A 20,785-nucleotide genomic window follows, 5' to 3' on the forward strand; every position below is an offset into this window, starting at 1 on the left:
CGTCTCCTTCCTGAAGCCGTTTGTTTGAAGCGAGAGGAGGGCAGGAATTTCAGGAATTAGCTGTGGTATGACATGAAGCCTGGAAAAAGCCAGAGAAAAAGACCAAGGGAGAGAAGGAGGGGAGGGGGAGGGTGAGAGAGGCAGGTCTGACCGGTCAACACGTAATGACGAAGGGGTGGAGATGAGGAGGAGGAGGAGGAGGAGGAGGAGGAGGAGGAGAGGGCTCAGAAAAGGAAAGGGTGGTGAGGGGAGGAGGTGGGGTTGCAAAGGAAATCTCATCAAGAATAAAAAAAAAAAAAAAAAAAATACAAGCCTGGGGAAACTGTCACTGCCCTTAAGAGGACAAACAAACATGACAACAAGATTATAAGAAAGCACTGAACTTCTTCAAATTAGGCCTGTTTAGTTTATGACAATGATGTTATTTTGTTTACTGAGGGCAAATAAAGTTAGCACAACTTTAAGGTTCAAATTAAGAACATTGGCCCTCATGAGAAGTACAATATTTGTGTTAATATTGGACTAAAGACAAGATGTTGGACTAATGAGTTCATGGTTTATCCGCTTTACCACAACAGGTCATGCTTTATGTGTAAGACTATAACACATTTCCTGTTACAGTCTCTCACAGGCTTTTTTCCCATAATCCATTTATATTAATTTCTTTATACCCCCTTTATTCCCTCTTTGTGAGGCTATTTTTGGTCCTCATCAGATCACAAACACAAGAAAACACACTTTTAAACCTGGAGGCCACCTGACCGTCATCAGTAAAAATTTCTGACTGTTCTCCCAGCCAGCGGTCCAGGATATTTTTTGAATTCTGAACTGATTGGATTTAAAGTCCATCACTGTTGCCTCTTGTTAGTTGTTTTAGAAGTTAAGAAGATGTAAAGTATTTTTAAAGCGCTAAAAATAAGTTAAATACAATAAAAACAACAATTTTGATTTTGGAGGGAATTCACCTGCAACAATCTCTCACCCATGCTTTCACATAAGCAGATGAAAGCGATAATATTGTTGGACTTGGGCATGTTGTGCAAGTCATTATAGGCCTGGAGGCCTAATTGTCTGAGATGTGATTCTGAACTTTGGACTCTGTGAGGCAACATGTGCAGGATAACATGAACTGGGTAACAGAGCCCTCCAGTGTTTGTTATGGGTATTACATAATGCTGGTTTATTAGAAAGCCCCACTTCACAGTGACATCACATATATTATGACACAGTTTTCTACTGGTGATGTTGTAACCTGGGATTTAAAGTCCCCCTCCACTCAAAAATGTGTTTCGCTTATTGTTCCTTCACTTGAAGTACGGTACAGTATGTGCAGAGTTTGAAACTAGAAGGCTGTTCTCACATTCATCTGCTGAAGGAGGAAAGTCTCTCTATGCACCTTAAATCTGCGTTTATGACATGTATATACTGTATGAGCATGATTTGTGACATCACTACTAGTTTGGAGCCAATCGTGGTCCAGTATGCAACTTAAACAAATGTGATGTGGAGACCTGAAGCCTCTAGTGCACATACACTGAGAATTGACTTTTTAGTCACATCATGTGTCCAGAAGTTAAACTTTTGAAATCGAAAATATTTGTATACTCATAGAATTTTAATCTTAAATGAGGGAGAAGGAGTAAATGTCATTTTTAAGGACTTTAACTATGTAATTGAATTTTTTTTGCTAATTCTTTTTGGTTACTAATTATTTAACTTGTTAATAATTAATTTTTTCAATAACTGTTTATTCCCAGAGAGGAAACTAGTTTTGTCACCCATGAACAATGACAAATGACAGAAAATACACAAGACAGACATAACAGTAGTAACATTAACAGCGCACTTAAAAAAAAAAAAAAAAAAAAAAAAAAAAAAAGATATAAGACAATATACCACATTTATCTCACTAAACCTTGATTATATCACTCACCAGTTGTTGAAATTGCTCAGCTGGAGATGCTGTCCTGCCCACAAGAGCAACCTCTGATAACCAAGATAAATTCTGTTTGGTAATAGTCGGGATGTACAGTGAGGTAGATGTGAGTCACTTAATGACTGAAATCACATAATTTCACACCAAAACTGTTCTACATAATTATAAACCGATACAGAAGGCAAAGAGAATGTATGTAAACAGCATTTTACAACATGTAACAGCACTTTCTTTCTTTCTTTTTAAAACTCTCTGTAAGGAAGCTCCCCCCTACCAGAGGGAACACGGTGTGGGGTCATTGCCCCCTGCAGCTGATAGAGAGACTCAAGTGTCTTGTTCAAGGAACACTTTAAGGGGCACTCCACTGATTTTAAACATCAATGTCAATTTACTAGCCACAGGAAGTACAACACAGCCTGTGGAACAGTTGTATAATATCTTCTGTGGGTGTTTTGTCAAGTCTGAGAAAGTTATTCAAGTAACATCATGTAAGTCTTGTCTTAGGTTTATAGACTACGAATTGTTAGGGAATTATGAAAGATGCCATAGAGATGCTTCTTGAGTTGCATTATGGGAAGACAATAATTTATTACTGTTTATCTCATCCTCTGATGCATCAGTTTTGACCAGTCTTCTTTAACCAGTCTGGCACAAGTCCCTCAACGTTTTAAAAGTGCAATATTAAATTGCTAGAATGCCTCTTTAAGATTAGAAGTATCATCAAGCTGCAGACCATAATTTCACCACTTAAAAACAACTTGTTTTCTTGTTTCTACTTGTTGTGGTTTTCTGTGCTCGCTGAGTAAATTGGAGGTTTAAATCCTGTTTCTATAATCAGAAGCCACAAATTACACCCATACAGCTTAATGTGTCATGAAATTAAATATTCCAGACTATTCATGAAGGCGACTTTTGAAAACTGAGCGAACACATTCTTACACTTACAAATGAAAAGTGGAATTCATAAGCAATCAGATGCACCCTTGTTAAATTCAGTACGCTCAGAGGTTTTGATGCTACAGCTTGGTATGACCATTAGATTATGGTAGTAGCGTTACAGTAAGTACAGTATTATCAGAAAACATTAGATACTGAGTTAGTTCACTGAATGTATGAATCTTTTCTACTTGTGTGTATCTATCACAAATGTAAAACAAGAACTAAAACACATTGTAGCTCACCGGCAAGTCTCACTTTAAATTATTGTAGTTGGCAAAAACACAAGAATATACAATATTGAATGAAAAAGAATAAGTCATTTGTCTTAATCACTTTATTTATAAAGTTTCATTGCATTCTCAATCAAGTTTAAGGCAAACCTAGTTGCTCTTTAGAAACACATTGATACTGATTGACCTAAGATACACATCATTCTTCAACATCAAATCTATCCAACTCCAATACTGAAACCCATGTGACAAGAGATGTAGTCACATTCATCTTCTTCTCATCTTTACATTTTCCTCAGTCTTCCTTTTGGTGCTCATTCCTATTCCGATAAAAGTTCATTGACTTAAAACAGTGGTACATATACCCAACAACCCACAGTGGTCTACAAACAGTCTGGACGAGACTCTGTTAAATAAAGCCTATTACAAACTACAGGAGATTTCTTCGCATTCACTTGATGGAAATAAAAAAAAAGAGAGATTAAGTTTGTCTAAAAAGAATATAAATTAACTTAAAAGCCTCCTGTTGTAGAAGAAGTTGTACTATTGCATTTATAAAAGCTTCTATAGAAAATACTTGGAATGTATAAGAAAGTATTGTACAAAATCGAGAATCGAAAAAACCTTCAGTGATGCTCCTCCTTACAGGTTTACAGGTAAAGTCAAGTGACCGAAAAAGGGAGAACACTGTTCCGAGAGCATTTACACTGAGCTGTGCTATACAGTAACACACTGTAGAGATTGACTGTAAAACATGAAGACCTTGGGGATAGTGAAACTGGATGCTGTTAGACAATATATCATCATGTTGGAGGAGAGTTTTGGTCCAAGCTGAGTAAATCCTCACAACACTAATGGAATGACTGCCGAATGAAGGTGGGAGCTAAAAACCTAACGTTCACCAGATTCCCACATGTTCACAAACGACAGTATGAGTCCTGTTCGCTCCAAAGGTCTTCCTTCCATACGACCCCCCCCCCCCCCCCCCCCCCCCCCCCCCCCCCCCCCCCCCCCACTCCCTCCCCTCCCCCCTCCATCTGCACGTTCTGGAAATTGTTTGAGACCTCCGAGAGCGCGTCTTCCTCTTCTCTTTTACTGTGCACTTTCTCATGCTTGTTTTTCCTACTTTGACAGATGACATCCTGACTGCAAACATCATTTCTTGGAAAGGAATTTCATTTTGTTTCCTGAAAATAAGCAACAGAGACGGAAGAAAGTTAAACACACAAAGGGACCACTGGCAGTTAATTGACTGAACGACTGATACATTTACAGTATCAGTCTTAAAGTCTCACCTAGGCCCTTGAGGAACTTGTTGACTCCTCGTTGCTCGCTCCCAGGAAGCGAGTCCAGATACTCTTGTGCTCTCACCTCAAACAGACCTGAAGACAAATCAAATCAAATATTTAAAGTGAGAAGAGACACTTGACCTCCACTGGATTAACCTGGATAAATAAACATTAAACTTACTTATATATATTTTATTCACTTAATGTTGATGTGTGAGTAACATCAAACTAATATGAGTTGAGTCATATGGGCTGACATTGGAAAAGCAGCATATATAACTTAAACTTAAACTTATTAAGTCAGGCAAGTTTCACTGATATTGAGATCTCATATTCAGGGGAGATCAGAGTACATAAAAACCTAAAACTAAAAAACCTATTCATACAGTTCATTCTTGACCTTGGAAACAGCAGTGGAAAAATAATCTCCACTCAAGGTACACTTACTCACTTGTTCTGGAGCTTTTGACTGTAACCCACAGTTGTCATCGACAGATGAAGTTTACTTTCCATTATTCTGAGCACTTTAAGAAATGTGCATCAAAAACACTTTTAACATCCTCATTTCCATTACAACTAAACAAACTTCAACTGCTGATGAAGTCCGTGTGGTAAGGTCGAATTCTCTAGAACAAGTGAGTAAGTGGACCTTGAGTGGAGGTTGTTTTGTCAACTATACCTACATAACTTCAAAAATATTAAAAGACATTAAAAATAATAATTATTCTAAGATTCATTACAAGGCCTATTTCAGGACTTTCTGTTAACGCTCTTGTTCTTGAGAAAAAGAAAATTAACTGATTAGTTGACAGATAATCAATCATCAACTATTTTAATAATAAAATAATCATTTAAACTTTTCTTTTTCATATGTGATGGTGAACTGAAGATCTTTGGGTTTTTGACTGTTGGTGAGACAAAACAACACATCTGAGTATGTCAAGAAAATGGAGAAAATAATTGTCAGATTAATTGATAATCAAAATAATTGTTAGTTGCAGCCCCAACAAACATCCACAGTGGTTTAGCAAAAATTTAATTTCAATATGAGAAAAAAAGAGCACAAACATTATGTTTTTGCATCAAACAGTAGGTATGGGAGTTCAACTAGTATTTCTACAGTAATGACTATATAAACTATACTGTCATAGGACTGTAGGTAATCGAATCTTAGTACCTCTGAGGCCCTGCCTGCGTAGCTCCCTCTCCTGGATGAACCCGGTGAACATCTGGGTCTCCATGAACACTTCCAGGAACCTTCTCAAGCTCTTTGAGGTCACTGCTTTACGAAAAGCCTCACGCTGAAAGGAGGAGGAGGGGGGGCTGTGTAAGGTTGGAGAGGACAAGGATGACTCATCCTCACGCTCCACTCCACCCATGAAAAGGGAATAGTGGCCGACCATCTCCACGAAGAAACGCACAAAGGCCTCGGACACCACCGTGCTGAGGGAGCTGGAGTCTGAGAGGAGAAGACAGGAAGGAGAGAGAACCAGGGACAAAGAGGAGTGAAAGGAAATGAAAGAGGAAAGATTTAAACACATGTTTTTTATGTCATACTGTATTCTACAGAATAATCACAACACATCTTCATAATCAAACAACAGTATAGGGCTGCAGTTGAAACTACCTACCACACAAGCAGTACGTATATGGCCAAAATGTAGCATGTAGTATGCAGTATGCCAAAAATACCTGGATGTCATACTGATTCGGAAAAAATCTCTAGTATGGATCCCACCAGTCTACTTCGAGGAGGTCTATCTACAGACTCGCAGTATCTACTCGACACACCCACTATACTATGACACACCCACTTGGTTTGGTTTAGGCATGAGCAGTGAGATGGTTAGGGTAGGGGTCAGGGGTGTGTGTTGTGTAGCATGCCGTTACGGTGACAACATCCAGGGGCGGGGCAGGGGGGGTGTATTGTGTATTTATGTAGGCGTGTCATGTAGGTCTGCAAGACTGCTGATAGACCCTTCTCGTCTACCTCACCTACTGTGTCCCACAATGCAAAGCGCTGGAACAGTCACAACTCTAGCAGAGTAGCAGTGCTTTTCCATTAGCTGTGCTATTGTTTACTTCTGCTTTCCATACCTGGAAACCGGCTAAGCCTGGCCTAGCATACTGCAAATTAAATCAATTTAATAGTTTCATACTTCATACTACTATGAAAAGCAGTATGCAGTATGTGGTACATACTGCATACTGCGTTCGTCAGTAGTATGTAGTAGGTGGTTCCAAATACAGCCTGGGTCTAAAATTCAGCCAGCAAAAAATGACCAATAGATTCATTTATGCCATCTAGTGGCAGTAGTAGTAATGTACTCACAATGACCCACAGGACCGTAATATGCCGCTTTCCAAAAGTGTTACAAATCACTGTTAAAAAATAATTATGTTTTATGGTGTGACAACGCTGCGGTTAAGGTCTGGTTAGGTTTAGGAACAAAAACCACTTAGTTAGGGTTAGGGAAAGATCATGATTTGTGTTAAAATTATTACTTGAAATGTGGTTTATACTTCCTTAAATATACACAACCTTCATCGTAATGGCAACAGTAAAGTAAAAAGTAAACACCACAATGTTACAGTTTTTTAAAAAAATGTCCTATCTTGTGGTTGGAAACATGAAAGCGGTTGGAGGCGGGAAGCAAGCAGCGGTCTCCTGCAGCAAGGTCCACTTTTTACCATCAAACTATCTCGCCATCCACCCAACCTGCCTCGTCCTAATAAGGCAAAATCACTTTATACTGACATCATCTGAGCTGTGTCACTTCCCCGGGTCATAATTACTAGCATAAAGGTAACTATGGGTCATTTTTGCTGGCCTGAATTTAGACCTATATTGTCATTTTTCTTGTGAGGACAGGCTGAATAATCATTATCTCACAGAGGTATTTCAAATCAAACTCTCTTCTCACTATTTAAGGAAATAAACTCCCTACTCACTGAAAATTCAGGACACTCCCAGTCTCGTAAATCTCCCTTTTCATGCATCACCAACATTTTCAGCTGCTTAGCTATATTTGTTTCCAGCATTACAGGGCATTTTATCTGCAAATTTATGCTCTAAGCAAAAAACATAAATGCTGCACATTAACTCTTCACTAGTCAGTACTGTTGAATATTTGTCTTAAGTACCTGGACTGAGTCAGTTACAGTCATAACTCAAGGATCTCAACTGTTCTGTCAGTGTAAGAACCACTACATAGGAGCAAAAGCAAAAGTCTTACGAATAACGGAAAACTTGAATGTAGCTATTCAGTCATATACAAACGTCAAAAATAGCAAAATTTCCCTTTTAAGAATCAGTTAATGTGCCACAAAACTACGATCAAGTTGCTACATGATAAGCCATATGTCTCAAATGTACCAAATTTATTTAATTGAATGTAGCTGACAGGTGACATTAGAGATTTGTTCAAAGAAGTTAAGATCTTCTAATAGTTTGAACATCCTTGAATGGTGAGAGCACTTGAATGCCACCTTAATCAGGTGATTAAGACAGCTGAATCCAATTAAAAAATGCATGTTATTTTTTAAAAATTCACTCCAAATCAGTGAAAATTGAAAGTATCCTGGAAAAGTCCTGAAAAAAAAATCTTTTACTGCACTATCTTTGGTATATTTGTTATTTCTTATGAAAATATAAATATGCTGTATAAATACATGTAAACAGAAGCAATAATAAGTGTGCTTAGTCACCGTTGGGTAGATCTCCTTTCTCACAGGCCAGCTCCCTCCTCTTGTCCAGCACATGTTCGAGAGCTGCCTGCAGCTTGTGGGGAAGAATAGAGTCCTCATCATCCAGCTGTGGAGGGAAGAGCACAGATGTAAATATCGTCAACATCCTGCAGTGAATTAACATATTTTATTCACATAACATCTGGTGGAATCACTACAAGCGTACAAACAGATTTTAACTGTTTTCCTTATGTTTCTACGATTTCTACCTGTCGTAGGAAGCGGCTGTTGCCGAGGTCGACCACCAGGACCTGAGGGAAGAGCAGAGGGAGAGTGATGTCATTTCCTGGAGCTATTGTTCAGTTGAGAGTTGAGGAAAAGCCCAGAGTCAAGGACACCACAGTTCGTATATCACAAACAAAACAAAAAAACCCCTTTGTCTTACCTCTTCAATGGGCAGCTCTTTAAGTCGAGGCAGAGAGCTGGAGAGGAGGCCGACTATAAAGGGGGTTGGGGTGCAGACTATATCCAACATGGATGGTGGGAGCACAGGAATGTACGTATGCTGCCACGTGAAGGGATAGAGTAGAGCCACAACTGCATGACAACACTGAGACAATGTGCTGTGGGGAAAAAAGAAAGAAAGAAAGAGGTAAAGACCTTGAAAACTATTTTTTGATGTTATAATACAGTATGGCAGAAAAACAATCTTCCATATAGGACATGAGGAATGGCTTTCACCTTCAAATATTCTCATAATGTTAGATCATTTCAATTTATGGTGTTCAATGCTTTCCTGAAGTTATTTTGATGCAACATGTTAATTATTAGTTAGGTTAGTATTTTCTTGCTGATTTTCTACGACAACCTCCAGAGAATCTTGGTGTATGCAGGTTAGACACGTGTGGCAGTTCAAGAGAGTGAATAGACGTTTTCTACAACAAACATGACCTGTCAAACACAGGTGTAACAAATAACAATATTAGCTGCTGCATTGGACTGTGATAATTGCTGGGACAAAGCCATCGTTAATGTTATATAAGTTCCATCTGTGCTTTTCCTGGGCGCTATTATTCAAAAGATCTTCTGTGAACAAGGTCTACAAATCTGATTCCTTTGAGAACAATAAAGAAACTGGAGTGATTTGATGTTAACAAGGCTGTCAATATTCAGGTTAGCAAGATTAATTCAGAGGGCAATACAAATACAAAACTGATAATGCATATCAAGCAAAAATTTCAGTCATATCCTAAACATGAATAAGCCTACGTTGCTCTCAGGTCCACTGTCAGTAAATCAGGAGAGTTTTATGTCATGTGCTTAGGTTTAACTTGCATTTTTTCATTTGCCCAACAGGAATAATTGAATAACATGCATGAAAAGAAAAATGCAGTTTCTGTTCCTAATTATGTTAGTTTAATAAAATTCAACTAGGCCTTCTTTGTTCCAATTTTCCCCAGTATAATTAAGTTACAGTTTGTTATAATTTTACAAATTCATTCAATCTCAATATTACACAAGGAAATTGGAAAATATGCCACAATAAAACTTCTAAAAATCAAACCATCAACTGGTTACTGGAATTTGCCCACTAAAATACACATCTCTGCCACAAGGTGGTGCTAAACAACTCAAAAAACTCCTTCCACCCATTTCTTAATTTGGAACATAATGTGAAAAGTTCATTTGTGTTGCTCCAGCAAATACGCTGTTACCCCGAGAGGAATGTTATTAAGCATCTTTTAGGGGAGTGTGATGTAACACTTATAAAAACTATACAGCGGCAGCAAACACACTCACCCCACACTGCTCGCTTAATCTCTTCAGTGTGTGCATCTGGTCACAGTTAATTCATTAAAAATTTGATTGACGAGGCCAAGTTTCCACTCTACGGTAAAGAATGTGCAACGACTCGTGATCTGCTTATGAGCCCTGGTGTGAAATGCTTCTCATGCTACCTTTTAAACAACAGTACACAAGCACCGAGGGAGGATAAACAGTTGAATTACAGCTCAGAAAAGTGAGTGTCTATTTATGAGCAGTAAAGAAATGGTGTATTCATAAAGCGTGAACCGCCAGGTGGGTGTCTTTTGAACTAAATCAGGATACAACGACTGTTTCCGCTAAGCCCTCAAGTTGAACCAGGTGTACCACAACAGTTAAAAAAACCCCTTTGACCCTGACCGCAAAGATAATAGTTGAAGACTTTAGGGTTTTAGTGAGTTGTGTGGGCGTGATGACATCAGGGTGCACACGTGTTAGCTCTGGAGTCATGCTCTAAAGCCTAACTCTTTCTATCTGGCATCCATGACAGTTTTCCAGAGAAGAAGTGATTGTTCCCCAGGCGACTGTATTAACACAACAGCATTCCTTCCTCTCACACTTGGTCGGAGTCTTCTTTTCCTCGGACTGTTCGTCGACTTGTGGTCTCTCTGTCGTATCCTTCAAACTCTTTACTCTTGCTCTTTTCAGCATCATAACCCTGCCTTAATTGATCTGATCATATCGGATTAATTAAACGGAATAATTAAAATCTGCTCCAGCTAGGACTGACGCCTGTTGCAAGGACTGAACATTTTGAAAGCAGACTGTGTAACTACAAGGCTCTGTAACAATATTGTGTTGAAGCCAACCTGAGTTTGTCAGCAGTGAAGATGACTCTGCGCTCTAGAAGTAGAGAGGCAAAAACTCGGAGCAGGAGACGTAGACTCAAGGAGGAGAAGAGACATTCGAAGTCCACATGTTCCAGACGGGAGTCAGACGGCCGACACAGCTCTATCACCTGTAGGAAAGAGAGAGAGGAAGTCAAAGAGAGACAAAAACAAAGAGAAAAGACATTGATGCATATACTGTATGCATATTCTGTGCAAGAATACATTATCATCTTTTACTAAAAGCATATGAATTTTGCTGAATACCGGTGCATTCCTACATGTACCCTCTCACCTCTGTCCCAGAGCCAGGTAGAAAATTTTTGACAGTGATGGTCCTTCCTGGCGCAGGGAAAGGAGCTTCCATGATGCCTCTCATGAAGGGCTGCACCAGGGCAGGGGAGATAGCCCTCCTCTTTTCCACTTCATCCAGGATCTGGAAAAAAACAGAGAAGAAGGCAATGTAATTTGCATACCAGCACTCCCTAATGTATTTATATGATTATACCATAGATATGTTAGCAATGTGTGAAGCACCAGATGTTTCTACCCCACAATTGAGATTCCCATCTCTAACATAATGTTTTCTTTTGTTAAATACATATATTTCTGTTCTGGGTTGGATGAAATGATGATATATCCCATGAGATTATATAAATTAGTTCATACCAAGGTAGCTAATCCTTTTATATCTGGGTGTATTAAGCCAGAGTGGGCAATGTTGCAAATCAAAGAGCAGGACTGCTATATGGCTACATTTAGGTTTTCAGTATAGCATGAATAAATGTGATTAAGTACTTTAACCTGTCAGGTGTTTAATTTGCTAGAAAACAAAAAAAAACATTTAGGTCTGGCTATTTTATCCATAAAGAGTTTCTTGATTGTTTTTTCAATAAATTTACAGTATCAAAATCACACATCAATATCCCAATATGAAATTATATATACTGTGATAGATCATTTTATCCACACTGTCTTCTCCTATTCTATCTGATTCAGTGTCAATTTCACTGTAAAATTTTTGTTTACAGTATGTAATTCTTATTTTTTAACAGCTTACACACCTGTCATCATAGAGCTTGTCAGCCTATTTGTGTGCATGGATGTATACATATGGGTATGTTATCAATTTTTACAAATCATATTGACCTGACGAAGATCCGAGTAAGATAAAAACGTTATCCTGATTAAATTTTGTTGGAGTAGGTGCACAGGCGTTACTTTTTTCATAGATAATGCTTTCTAATAAGCTTGCACCTACGGTATATGATGTGCATATAATCACTCTCCTTCAGTTCTTATTATTTTAACCTTTATTTCACAAGGTAAAAGTTTCATTGATATTACAATTTACTTTTCATCTCTGTGAAAGCTGACAATTAATGTGGCATCAGATTACCATTTTCAAATGGAAAAAAAATGAAATTCTATACAATAAACGTCTAATAGCTCACTGTTAATGAAACAGAATTCACAATTTGTACTATTTTCATTATCTCCACAGGACTGTGTACACTATACTCACTGTAGTTTGTGTAGTTGATCTTTTACCAACGCAGCATATTTGGAATATCATTAGCACTGAGCTCTTCCAAAGGAGAGGCAGCTATCAATCTATTTTCCTTCTTTTTAAACAGCGGACATATTTACTCGTTTATGTCCCTGACTATATAAATGCAAACCCAGCTTAAGCAATGGCATATGTACACAGCACAGACATTTGCGTACACAGGTTGACATGCATATAAATCTAAGGCTCATTACAGGGAACCTTTTCCACTGCAGTAACCACATCAGCTGCAGTTCACATGTGTCTCTGTACTGGAGCCAGGACTACAAGGCTCTCTGGGAAAGTAGAGCAGGCGGAGAGTGGGTGGGGCTCTGTGGGCGCAGAAGGTGGTACTGCTCTGTACTCTTTTGGTGGGGTCAGTTGTATGTGTGTGTGCGTGTGTTTGTGTAACACGTGATTTAATTTGATGAAAGTAATGCATTTATGTGTACTTTTGTGCATTTGCATTTATGCTTAGTTCTCTATATCTACCTTGGAGAAGAGTTCGAAACAACCCAAGCGGCTGACGATGCAGTAGACCTCAGGGAGCCTCCGGCCTTTACCACTGGGCTGTGAACAGCCAGCAAAAAAGAGACAGACAGCTTCAAAACACTGGTGTGTCACAAGACTGCTCTCCCAACTACAACCACAGGATTAGAGCAGTAGAGCAAAGCAAAGCCTTTGTTTCACGGAGACTTTAAAGGTACATTCATGAAATAAAATTACACAATTTTATCAACATAATTCAAGAAATATTGACAACTTACACAGTAATACATAAAAGAAGAGGGTAAAGGGAACAGAGGAAATAAAGAGAATATTATTATTTAAATCAGATTAGAAGAAGCTAACGATCAGAGTCAGAAGCATTATTAGAGCATACCAGTAATCGCCGACAGTAGCCGAACCGCCTGCTTCCATCCTCACCAGTCAGAACAAATGAGAACGTCTCACTGGAGAAATGAAAGAGACAGAAAAAGATATTTCAGAGATGCTGGAAACTATTAAAAGCGGCAAAAATCACATAGAAACAGGCTGTTCCGGACACAAAAAACTCAGTTGTTGATTGAACATTGCTTCCCAACTCTGTGTTTTTGCAAACAAAAGCTTGACTTTGTACTTGATGGGGAAGGCCCTCAGGACAAGCTTACTCTGCAAATATCCACACAAAACCTCCTAAGCTCTTACTGACAGGTATTCATTGACTGGTGATAACCTTCCTGACAGGGAAGAGTGTCAGCCAGTTCACTAACATTTGCCACCAGGTAATTATTAGCCATCACCTTCAGGACACTCATCATAATTTCTCGGAACAATGCGGACGTTGAGAGGCTAAGCTAGGTGGTATTGGGTAATACAGCCAATTTTAAACAGCATACAAAGAAAGGTGATTTTCTAATAGCAAACCAGGTGTAAGGTGCTAAATCCACCATCCCTCCCTGTAATCATTTGCCATTGTGTCAGTGCCTTATAGTTAAAGAGAGATTCGTCATCTTTACAAGCCACATGGTCATTTCCATTTTGGGCTTTCTCAGCTTCTGGACTAACAAGTAGCTATTAGCAAGGAAAACCGCTGAGCTATTACCACTCTGCTGGGAAATTCCTATGTCCCTGTTTTGTTTTACTTTCGTATGTTCTTGAGTGCTGTGGCAGCAGATACACTCGGCCTGACCTGGGGAAGTTGTCGACAGGCGCCCAGTCTTTGGCGTCAGGGAAACAGAACTGAGGGATGACTTTCAGCTGGTCCTCTGCCTCACGCATGAACTTAAAGCTCCTCTCGAGCTGGATGAAAAATAAGAGAGAACACAAGAAGAAAACAAATGTTTAATGCTGCCTGAGGGATCACACCAGTAAGTCATGTTTCACACATACAGACCTTTCTACGGTTTCAGATTAGACTGCCATAAAATTAATACGGGACTGAGGTTCTTTTGCCGTAACCAATCTCTCATCTTTTACACACAAAGTTACATCACAGTAAATGTAACAAGTGTCTTTTTCCTTGGATTTTTCAGTTGAGGAAATTTTATCTTTTGTCAGTAGTGAAGTGGTATCGCTGCTCATGCAAATTACCAGGCTATTCATTTTTTATTACAAGAAACCTGCTGCTGCTTTGCCCATAAATGTAAAATGTGCAATTTCCTGTGTTTTTTTTTCCCAGAAAAGACCTCCCAGGTGCTCATACAATGGCATATACTGTATATATTGAAGTAGTCAAGTAAGACAGCAGACATCTATTTAGAAATACAAAATATAAAAAAATATGTTTCCCGTTGAGTCATATTTTTTATGAATTTTCCAGTGTCCTATTTTGGAATAATGTGCTTCAGTAACATTTCTGTCCCAGTTTACCTTGAGAGGGAACTGCTGTGTGACTTCTGGCAGGTATGGCACACCGGCCTTGGTCTTGTGGAGCGCCACAACTATAAAATACTCAAAGAGTTTTCTCTCCTGCAACTCCATCAGATCCCTCTCCAAGGTCCGGTACCGCCCCGTCTGCCTCAGCATGGACTGGACCGACACCAGCCGCTGGCTGTGAGCTGAGGGACAGAGAAACATATTTCATGCAAATACATCCATATCCTGCATGAACACATGTATATGCAAAGAGGGTCACTGTGAGACCATTATGTAGGGCAATCTACAGTTTCCATCTGTGTATATTTTTGACATTAGCTACACAGTGAACAATGACATAGAAAACTGATCAGAATCAGTAGACATGCTCCTACTGTGATTATTTCAAACAAATGAATTTACACTGATATAAAACTATTATCTATTTTTGCTGAGCATGTGGCTATTACATGTGTGGATGTTCATTATCTGTTCTCACCTTTTAGTTTCTCCTCTGTGTCACTTTCCGACTCACTGTTCTCATCTGTCACTGCATCAAAGAGAATAAAAAATGAAAACATAGTGTGAAGAGACTGCAAATAACAATCACAGGAAACTCAGAGCTCATGTTATTTGCTCCCATTGCTTTCATTGCAGCCTTAACCACACAACACCACCCAGTCCTCTAAAACATGGGTCAGACTCAACTGACCCAAAAACATAGCCTTGCCCATAAAACTCAGTGAAGTGAACTCATATGATGAGGTATTGTTTTTTTTATGGACAGAGACTTGTAAAGCCATTATGGTCAAATTGCAGAATGTCGTAGGGAAAGAAAATTAATAAAAAGTGTCTGGGTAGAGAGTTCATAGTATTTATGTATACAAAAAGACTGATTTTCAAAGTGAGTAAACATTTTAAAAATAAAAGTAGGTATATATTTTTTTTTAAATTAGAGTATATTGAAACAGGATAAATAGAGAGCTCCCACAGTACTTTTACCATGGCTGCAATATCCAATATACTCCAATACTATTATAAATTTTAAATCTGCATCAGGTGCTGATTTTATATACACAAAGTGACAGACAATCATGGAAGTCATGCGCCAGATATTTTTATTTGAGTAAGCGAAGGAGCACATGAGAGGAATTTTGAGAAGTTAAGAAAGCCTTTAAAATTTCCTGGATCAACACCAGGTTCTTCACCTGGATGTGTTTTTGCTCCAGAAACTAATCACTTGTTCCTTGGCCTGTGGCCTAACTTTCCATAAAATTCTACTGAAATCAGTTAACAAATGTTTGAGATATCTTGCTGACAGACAAACAACAACACAATAAAATGGTGGATATGATGAAGTTATTTTGTGGCCTGCTTTCACATTTAAACCCTCACCTCTCCCTGAGCTGGACTCAGTAGACTGAGACACCTTCTTCATGCGTTTTTTCCCTCTTCGCGCCTCGAAGATGCCATTGATTTTCAGCACCATCTGAAGGAGGTAAAGGGAGAGAGAGTCCATCTTTAACTCCTTGAACTAATAAACAAAATCTGCCAGGCTCCAACCAAGATCATTTCAATACAGCTTCTGGGAGGCCTTCTTCTAGGCACACTTCTCACAGGAAATATCCGTCAGAAAATTTTCCCCTGCTTTTACTCATCCCCAGACAGCAGCATGAGTGGACCAGCTCCGAACCTCCCTGAGCACTACGCTGGACCATAAATCAAAACAGAAAGCAGCGTGAGCTTTAGTTGAGGCCTCTCAGACTCCCATACCTTGGGGATTTTCCTCCGTCTGCGGTTGTAAGGGTCTCCGGAGAGACAGGGGGTGTCGTCTGGGCTGCTGGGCGTAGAGGGAGGGCTGATACGGGAGGGTGATGATATGCCAGCGTCCCTGCTGGTCTTGCGTAGTTCAAGGAGTTTGAAGCTTCGTCGTTCTGAGTTCTGTCTAAAGAAGCCAGGCTTGGAGGAGAGCTGGTGAGGAAAGACAGAGCAAAACAGACACATTAGAAGGTGATTTTAGTATAAAACGGCTTCTATTAAATCTTTGTTTTTACAGTGATGTATTGTCAATCTAGTACCTTAGTTGGAGTGTCAGGGACAGGAGATGAGGAGGCAGGTGAAACACATTTGCTTCCAAGGCAACTTTTCTCCAGCTCTATGTCTTCATAGGGGTTCTCCTTGGATGGAGGATCTTGAGTGGAAAAAAACATTTTTTTCAAAACTGAGAAATCAGTGGCACCTGGATTATAATATAGCCCAACGCAAGCTCACGAAAGTAGTGGATAAAATATTCTTTCCATATCAGTCATGTTTGTTTTGCCAGACTATCCCTACTCCAGATGTGCAGAGAACTACCAGAGGCAGCAGTGTGCTTACCCAGCTCATATTTCACTGTGATAAGATGCACAACTCCTAGCACGGCTAACGCTAAATGTAACTTTAGCCACTAGTCCTCCCCTGCAGATAAGGGGTGAGATAGGAACACTTTCCAAAACCTGTGCCTCTTTCTCTCTTTGTCTCTGTCTCTCTCTATCTCTCCTCTGCTCTATCAATCCATCCACCAGATGTGACCTGTAGGAGTAGGAGGATAAAGAGGGACGTTCAGTTCCCTGCTCCTTCTCCCTCTGAGGAAAACAAGGGATCAGTGTACTGTTTTTCACATTGCTGGCTGATGAGAACGGCACACTAATCTCCATGGTGTGTTTGAGTGTGCTGTCAGCTGTGCACATGTGAGTTTGCATCAGTCATCAAGGCATGCGTCTGGATACATGCACTGGTGACAGTTGCTGTCCTCTCAATCTTAAACACTGACAGGCAGGTGGATTGTGTATTTACAGTGTGTTGCTGACTACCTGCTTTGCGTGTAGAGGTTGGCGACAACACCAAGAAGACATCACACCCATTCATTATTGTCTGCGCTCTCTATCGTACACATCTCTGCCTCCCTGAGCTGGTTTTTGTAAGCCTGAGTTACTTTACCCATGGGACACTGCTAAGTGTTGCAGAACAATGTCTGGGCGTTTTAAAGAACACTGTATGAATGTAGGAAACTATAAAGAGATCCAAAATTAGGTGTGGCATCACTTAAATATAATTAAACTTAATTTGATTGTGGCAAGCAAGCGGAACTCATTATACAGCAGTCTCCAGGATGAAAACCAAAGACACATTGAAGCCATTGCCAGTAATGTGCAGTGGCTCTAAGCCATTGACATGCCCCCTACTGCATGGACAATCACAGTAGCCAACCTCAGCTATGGCCTCTCAACACCACTATTATACGTTATGAAAATTAAACAGGCTCTAGGTGGGGTTGGCATAACACTGAAAACAATAAGGTAGGAACGTAGGTCGGGTTTCTGCGTATAATTTTTAATAAAAGTGGAGCAGCGTGCCCCTAAATTAAAACTGGAGCAGAAAAAACAGAGTAGAGTAAAGACAGCTTGGCCTCCTCTTCACCCCTGTTACTGAACTCTAGTACTGTATACACACACCAATATGAGAAATCAAACTAAAGGGTCATGTAGTGTATAAAGGGCATGGGATAGAAATAGTCTTTCCAAGTGTAAATCAGTTTACACCCTAAACAGCTGATAATGTAACCCTTCCATTTGGTCAAGAAAATAAAGGTATTAAATGCATTGTTTACCTATTATGTCCTCGTAGACATTCTCTTCTGATAAAGTGCGTGTAAGACCCAGTCGGGACTGAGCGTACCAGTCCACCCTGCAGCTTTCTGCAGACGACTGGAGAAGATCCTCAAATTCATAGGATTTCCTGGAGGACAAAGCAAAGCAAAGATTTAGGAGTGTGGCACGCTAAATACAAAAGAGGAAGGAAGGATTTTTGACTGATTTTTCTGGGTGAATGTGTATGTGCATGTTGATGCCTTTTTAAAAATGCTTGATATGCGAAGAAGGCACTCTGATGTTCCCATTTGTTAGCTGCCACATCTGAATGACCACATCTGTGTTTCATCGCTGACAAAGATTAAAGCCCACCAGACCATAAATGCACACAAACATCCATGGATGCATGCATTCACACTCTGTGGTGATGCTATATGGGACTGCATGAATCTGAAAAATGTTTTCTTCATGTAATTTGTGTTACAATACAAAACCACCACCACAAACTATAGCCTTTTTGTTTATGTTATATAATTTTTATTGTTGTCTGCCGCTTGTCTTTTTCTGTCTGTTTGTTTTTAACTCTTAAAAACAACATATCCAGACACTGCATCTGAAAATTAATTAATTAGTTAAATTAACACTAATTCGACACAGTTTCAATAACAACTGAACTTTATATGTTTTACAAAGGTAGGATTGATTGCTCTGCTGTTGTGTTGCACTGGTAAAACTATGTGTACCTAATAAACTGGCATTATTACTGTGTATTTCTACACACACACACACATACATGCATACACACGCACAAAAATGCTCACTGCAACAGACACTCAAAGAGAGACAGCCTGACCAAACAAAGGGCTTGACACAGCACACTTGGGCTGAGTGAAGCCTCCACATATGGTATGGAATGTAACAGATCCAAGCCAAGCTCCAAACAAGAATTCAGACAACTGGAGAAAGTGAACAATAGATGTACTCCAATACTGCAGAGTTCACATTATTGGTTTCCCTATAGAGCACTTTTTGTTTGATTGTAGCCATCTGACTCCAAGTACTACTTCAACAGTCTTTAAAATTCCAAGATGTTAATTGGCGGATCAAGTGTTTTAGACTCGACACTGCACACTTTACAAGTACCCAAATGTTAACATTTAGAAATTCTAGCGCTGCAAAATTAATGCCTGACAACAAATTTGTGATGGCAAAAGGCCTTGCACAATCGTTTTTACTGTCAAGGCCTAGAATTCTTGAAAAAGCAAGGGGCCTCTTTGACACGACTCATGTTGATATCCCCTTCCAGCAGAGTTTTGCAAGGAGGAATGACTTGAGTTGATGTGTACATTCCTCAGATCCAACCAATGAGCTCATTCTGTGGGATATTTAGAAACAGGGTGATGTCACCAGTGGTTCTGATTTACAGCAGATGTGGGAGATGTTGTTCACATGGGGGGTGGAGGAAGGGTGAGAAGATTCTAGGGATGCACAATATTGGATTTTTTGCCGATGTCCGATATGCCGATATTTTCCAACTCATTTTGGCTGATTGCCAATGCCAATACCCATATATGTGCATATTTTTTTCCACCTGGCTGAGGAGACAATTATGCATGCAATCATAGATTGCACTAAGTATGATCAAGAAAGACAGTACATGAAGGAAGTACTTAGGAAGACTGAAGTTCAGGAGCTCAGCAATAAAACTTTAATGAACCTGCCAAGTGGGTGGAGCAGTAGAGTTTTCTTTGAGTTTATTAGACAGACAGGCATAAAAGGTAGGATTTAATCTCTAATCCACACTCCAAAGCAGAAGTTGGTGGTAATGGACCTAATAAACTGGTTTCCAACTGCCGTTATAAACCAAAAAGAAGAGGAAGAAGAACTTTTTTCAAACAGAGAAGTATATCTTGTCAGCCGATGTGTTTCCTATCTGTTCACCCGAAGACAGCAGCTCCTCCGCGCACTGTTTCACCCTGATGGTCCCGGTGTTTAGTCTGCAGGCTCCACTTCACTCAGCTGCCCAACAGACCCACTGCTTCCTTCCATTTTAACCTGAATAACAAACTTGGGCTCAGCACTCTGGTTGGATCCACACGGAGAGCTGGGACAAGCTGGGAGGCTTGCGGAACGTTAGCTGCAGCATGGCCAGACAGAAGCACAGCCAGCTAGCCTCCACTAGCCTTCCAGCTAACCCCAGCTCTCTGTGTGGATACAACTGGAGCACCAAGCCCCGGTTTGTTATATTCAGGTTAAAGTGGGAAGAAGTAGCAGGTCTGTTGGGCAGCTGAGTGACATGTAGCCTGCGGAGGAAGCACCAGGACCATCAAGGTGAAACAGTCCACAGAGAGAATCACAGCCAGGACACGGGTGGCAGAGGAGAAGGTGAGGAATCGGCCTGTCATATCGGCAGAACATTTAATTTTGGGCTGATGCCAATATTTCATTTTAAAGCCTTTATCAGCTGATACTGATGATGTGTCGATATTATCGTGCATCCCTGGAAGATACACATGGCCTTCACTGGTTAATTCGGTT

At 39.8% G+C, this 20,785-nt stretch overlaps 1 protein-coding gene across 7 annotated transcripts in view; it reads right to left on the reverse strand.

Moving 5' to 3' along the window:
- Positions 1 to 4,118: 4,118 nt before the first annotated feature.
- The window catches only part of si:dkey-82f1.1 (DENN domain-containing protein 2A), a 45,519-nt gene continuing 28,852 nt past the window's right edge, over positions 4,119 to 20,785 (reverse strand). For all 7 annotated transcript variants that reach the window (XM_042410512.1, XM_042410510.1, XM_042410511.1 and 4 more), the window contains 17 exons: positions 18,268 to 18,395; positions 16,697 to 16,809; positions 16,392 to 16,589; positions 16,014 to 16,107; positions 15,118 to 15,168; positions 14,634 to 14,821; positions 13,954 to 14,063; positions 13,165 to 13,234; positions 12,774 to 12,851; positions 11,028 to 11,168; positions 10,715 to 10,863; positions 8,527 to 8,704; positions 8,351 to 8,392; positions 8,103 to 8,208; positions 5,572 to 5,853; positions 4,401 to 4,487; positions 4,119 to 4,292 (listed from right to left, as the gene is read on the reverse strand). In XM_042410512.1, the coding sequence (XP_042266446.1) occupies positions 4,261 to 4,292; positions 4,401 to 4,487; positions 5,572 to 5,853; positions 8,103 to 8,208; positions 8,351 to 8,392; positions 8,527 to 8,704; positions 10,715 to 10,863; positions 11,028 to 11,168; positions 12,774 to 12,851; positions 13,165 to 13,234; positions 13,954 to 14,063; positions 14,634 to 14,821; positions 15,118 to 15,168; positions 16,014 to 16,107; positions 16,392 to 16,589; positions 16,697 to 16,809; positions 18,268 to 18,395 (2,047 nt within the window). In that variant the 3' untranslated portion in view covers positions 4,119 to 4,260. The remainder of the gene's footprint in view (positions 4,293 to 4,400; positions 4,488 to 5,571; positions 5,854 to 8,102; positions 8,209 to 8,350; positions 8,393 to 8,526; positions 8,705 to 10,714; positions 10,864 to 11,027; positions 11,169 to 12,773; positions 12,852 to 13,164; positions 13,235 to 13,953; positions 14,064 to 14,633; positions 14,822 to 15,117; positions 15,169 to 16,013; positions 16,108 to 16,391; positions 16,590 to 16,696; positions 16,810 to 18,267; positions 18,396 to 20,785) is intronic.

Source organism: Thunnus maccoyii, chromosome 5, assembly GCF_910596095.1.
Source record: "Thunnus maccoyii chromosome 5, fThuMac1.1, whole genome shotgun sequence".
Lineage (NCBI taxonomy): Eukaryota > Metazoa > Chordata > Actinopteri > Scombriformes > Scombridae > Thunnus > Thunnus maccoyii.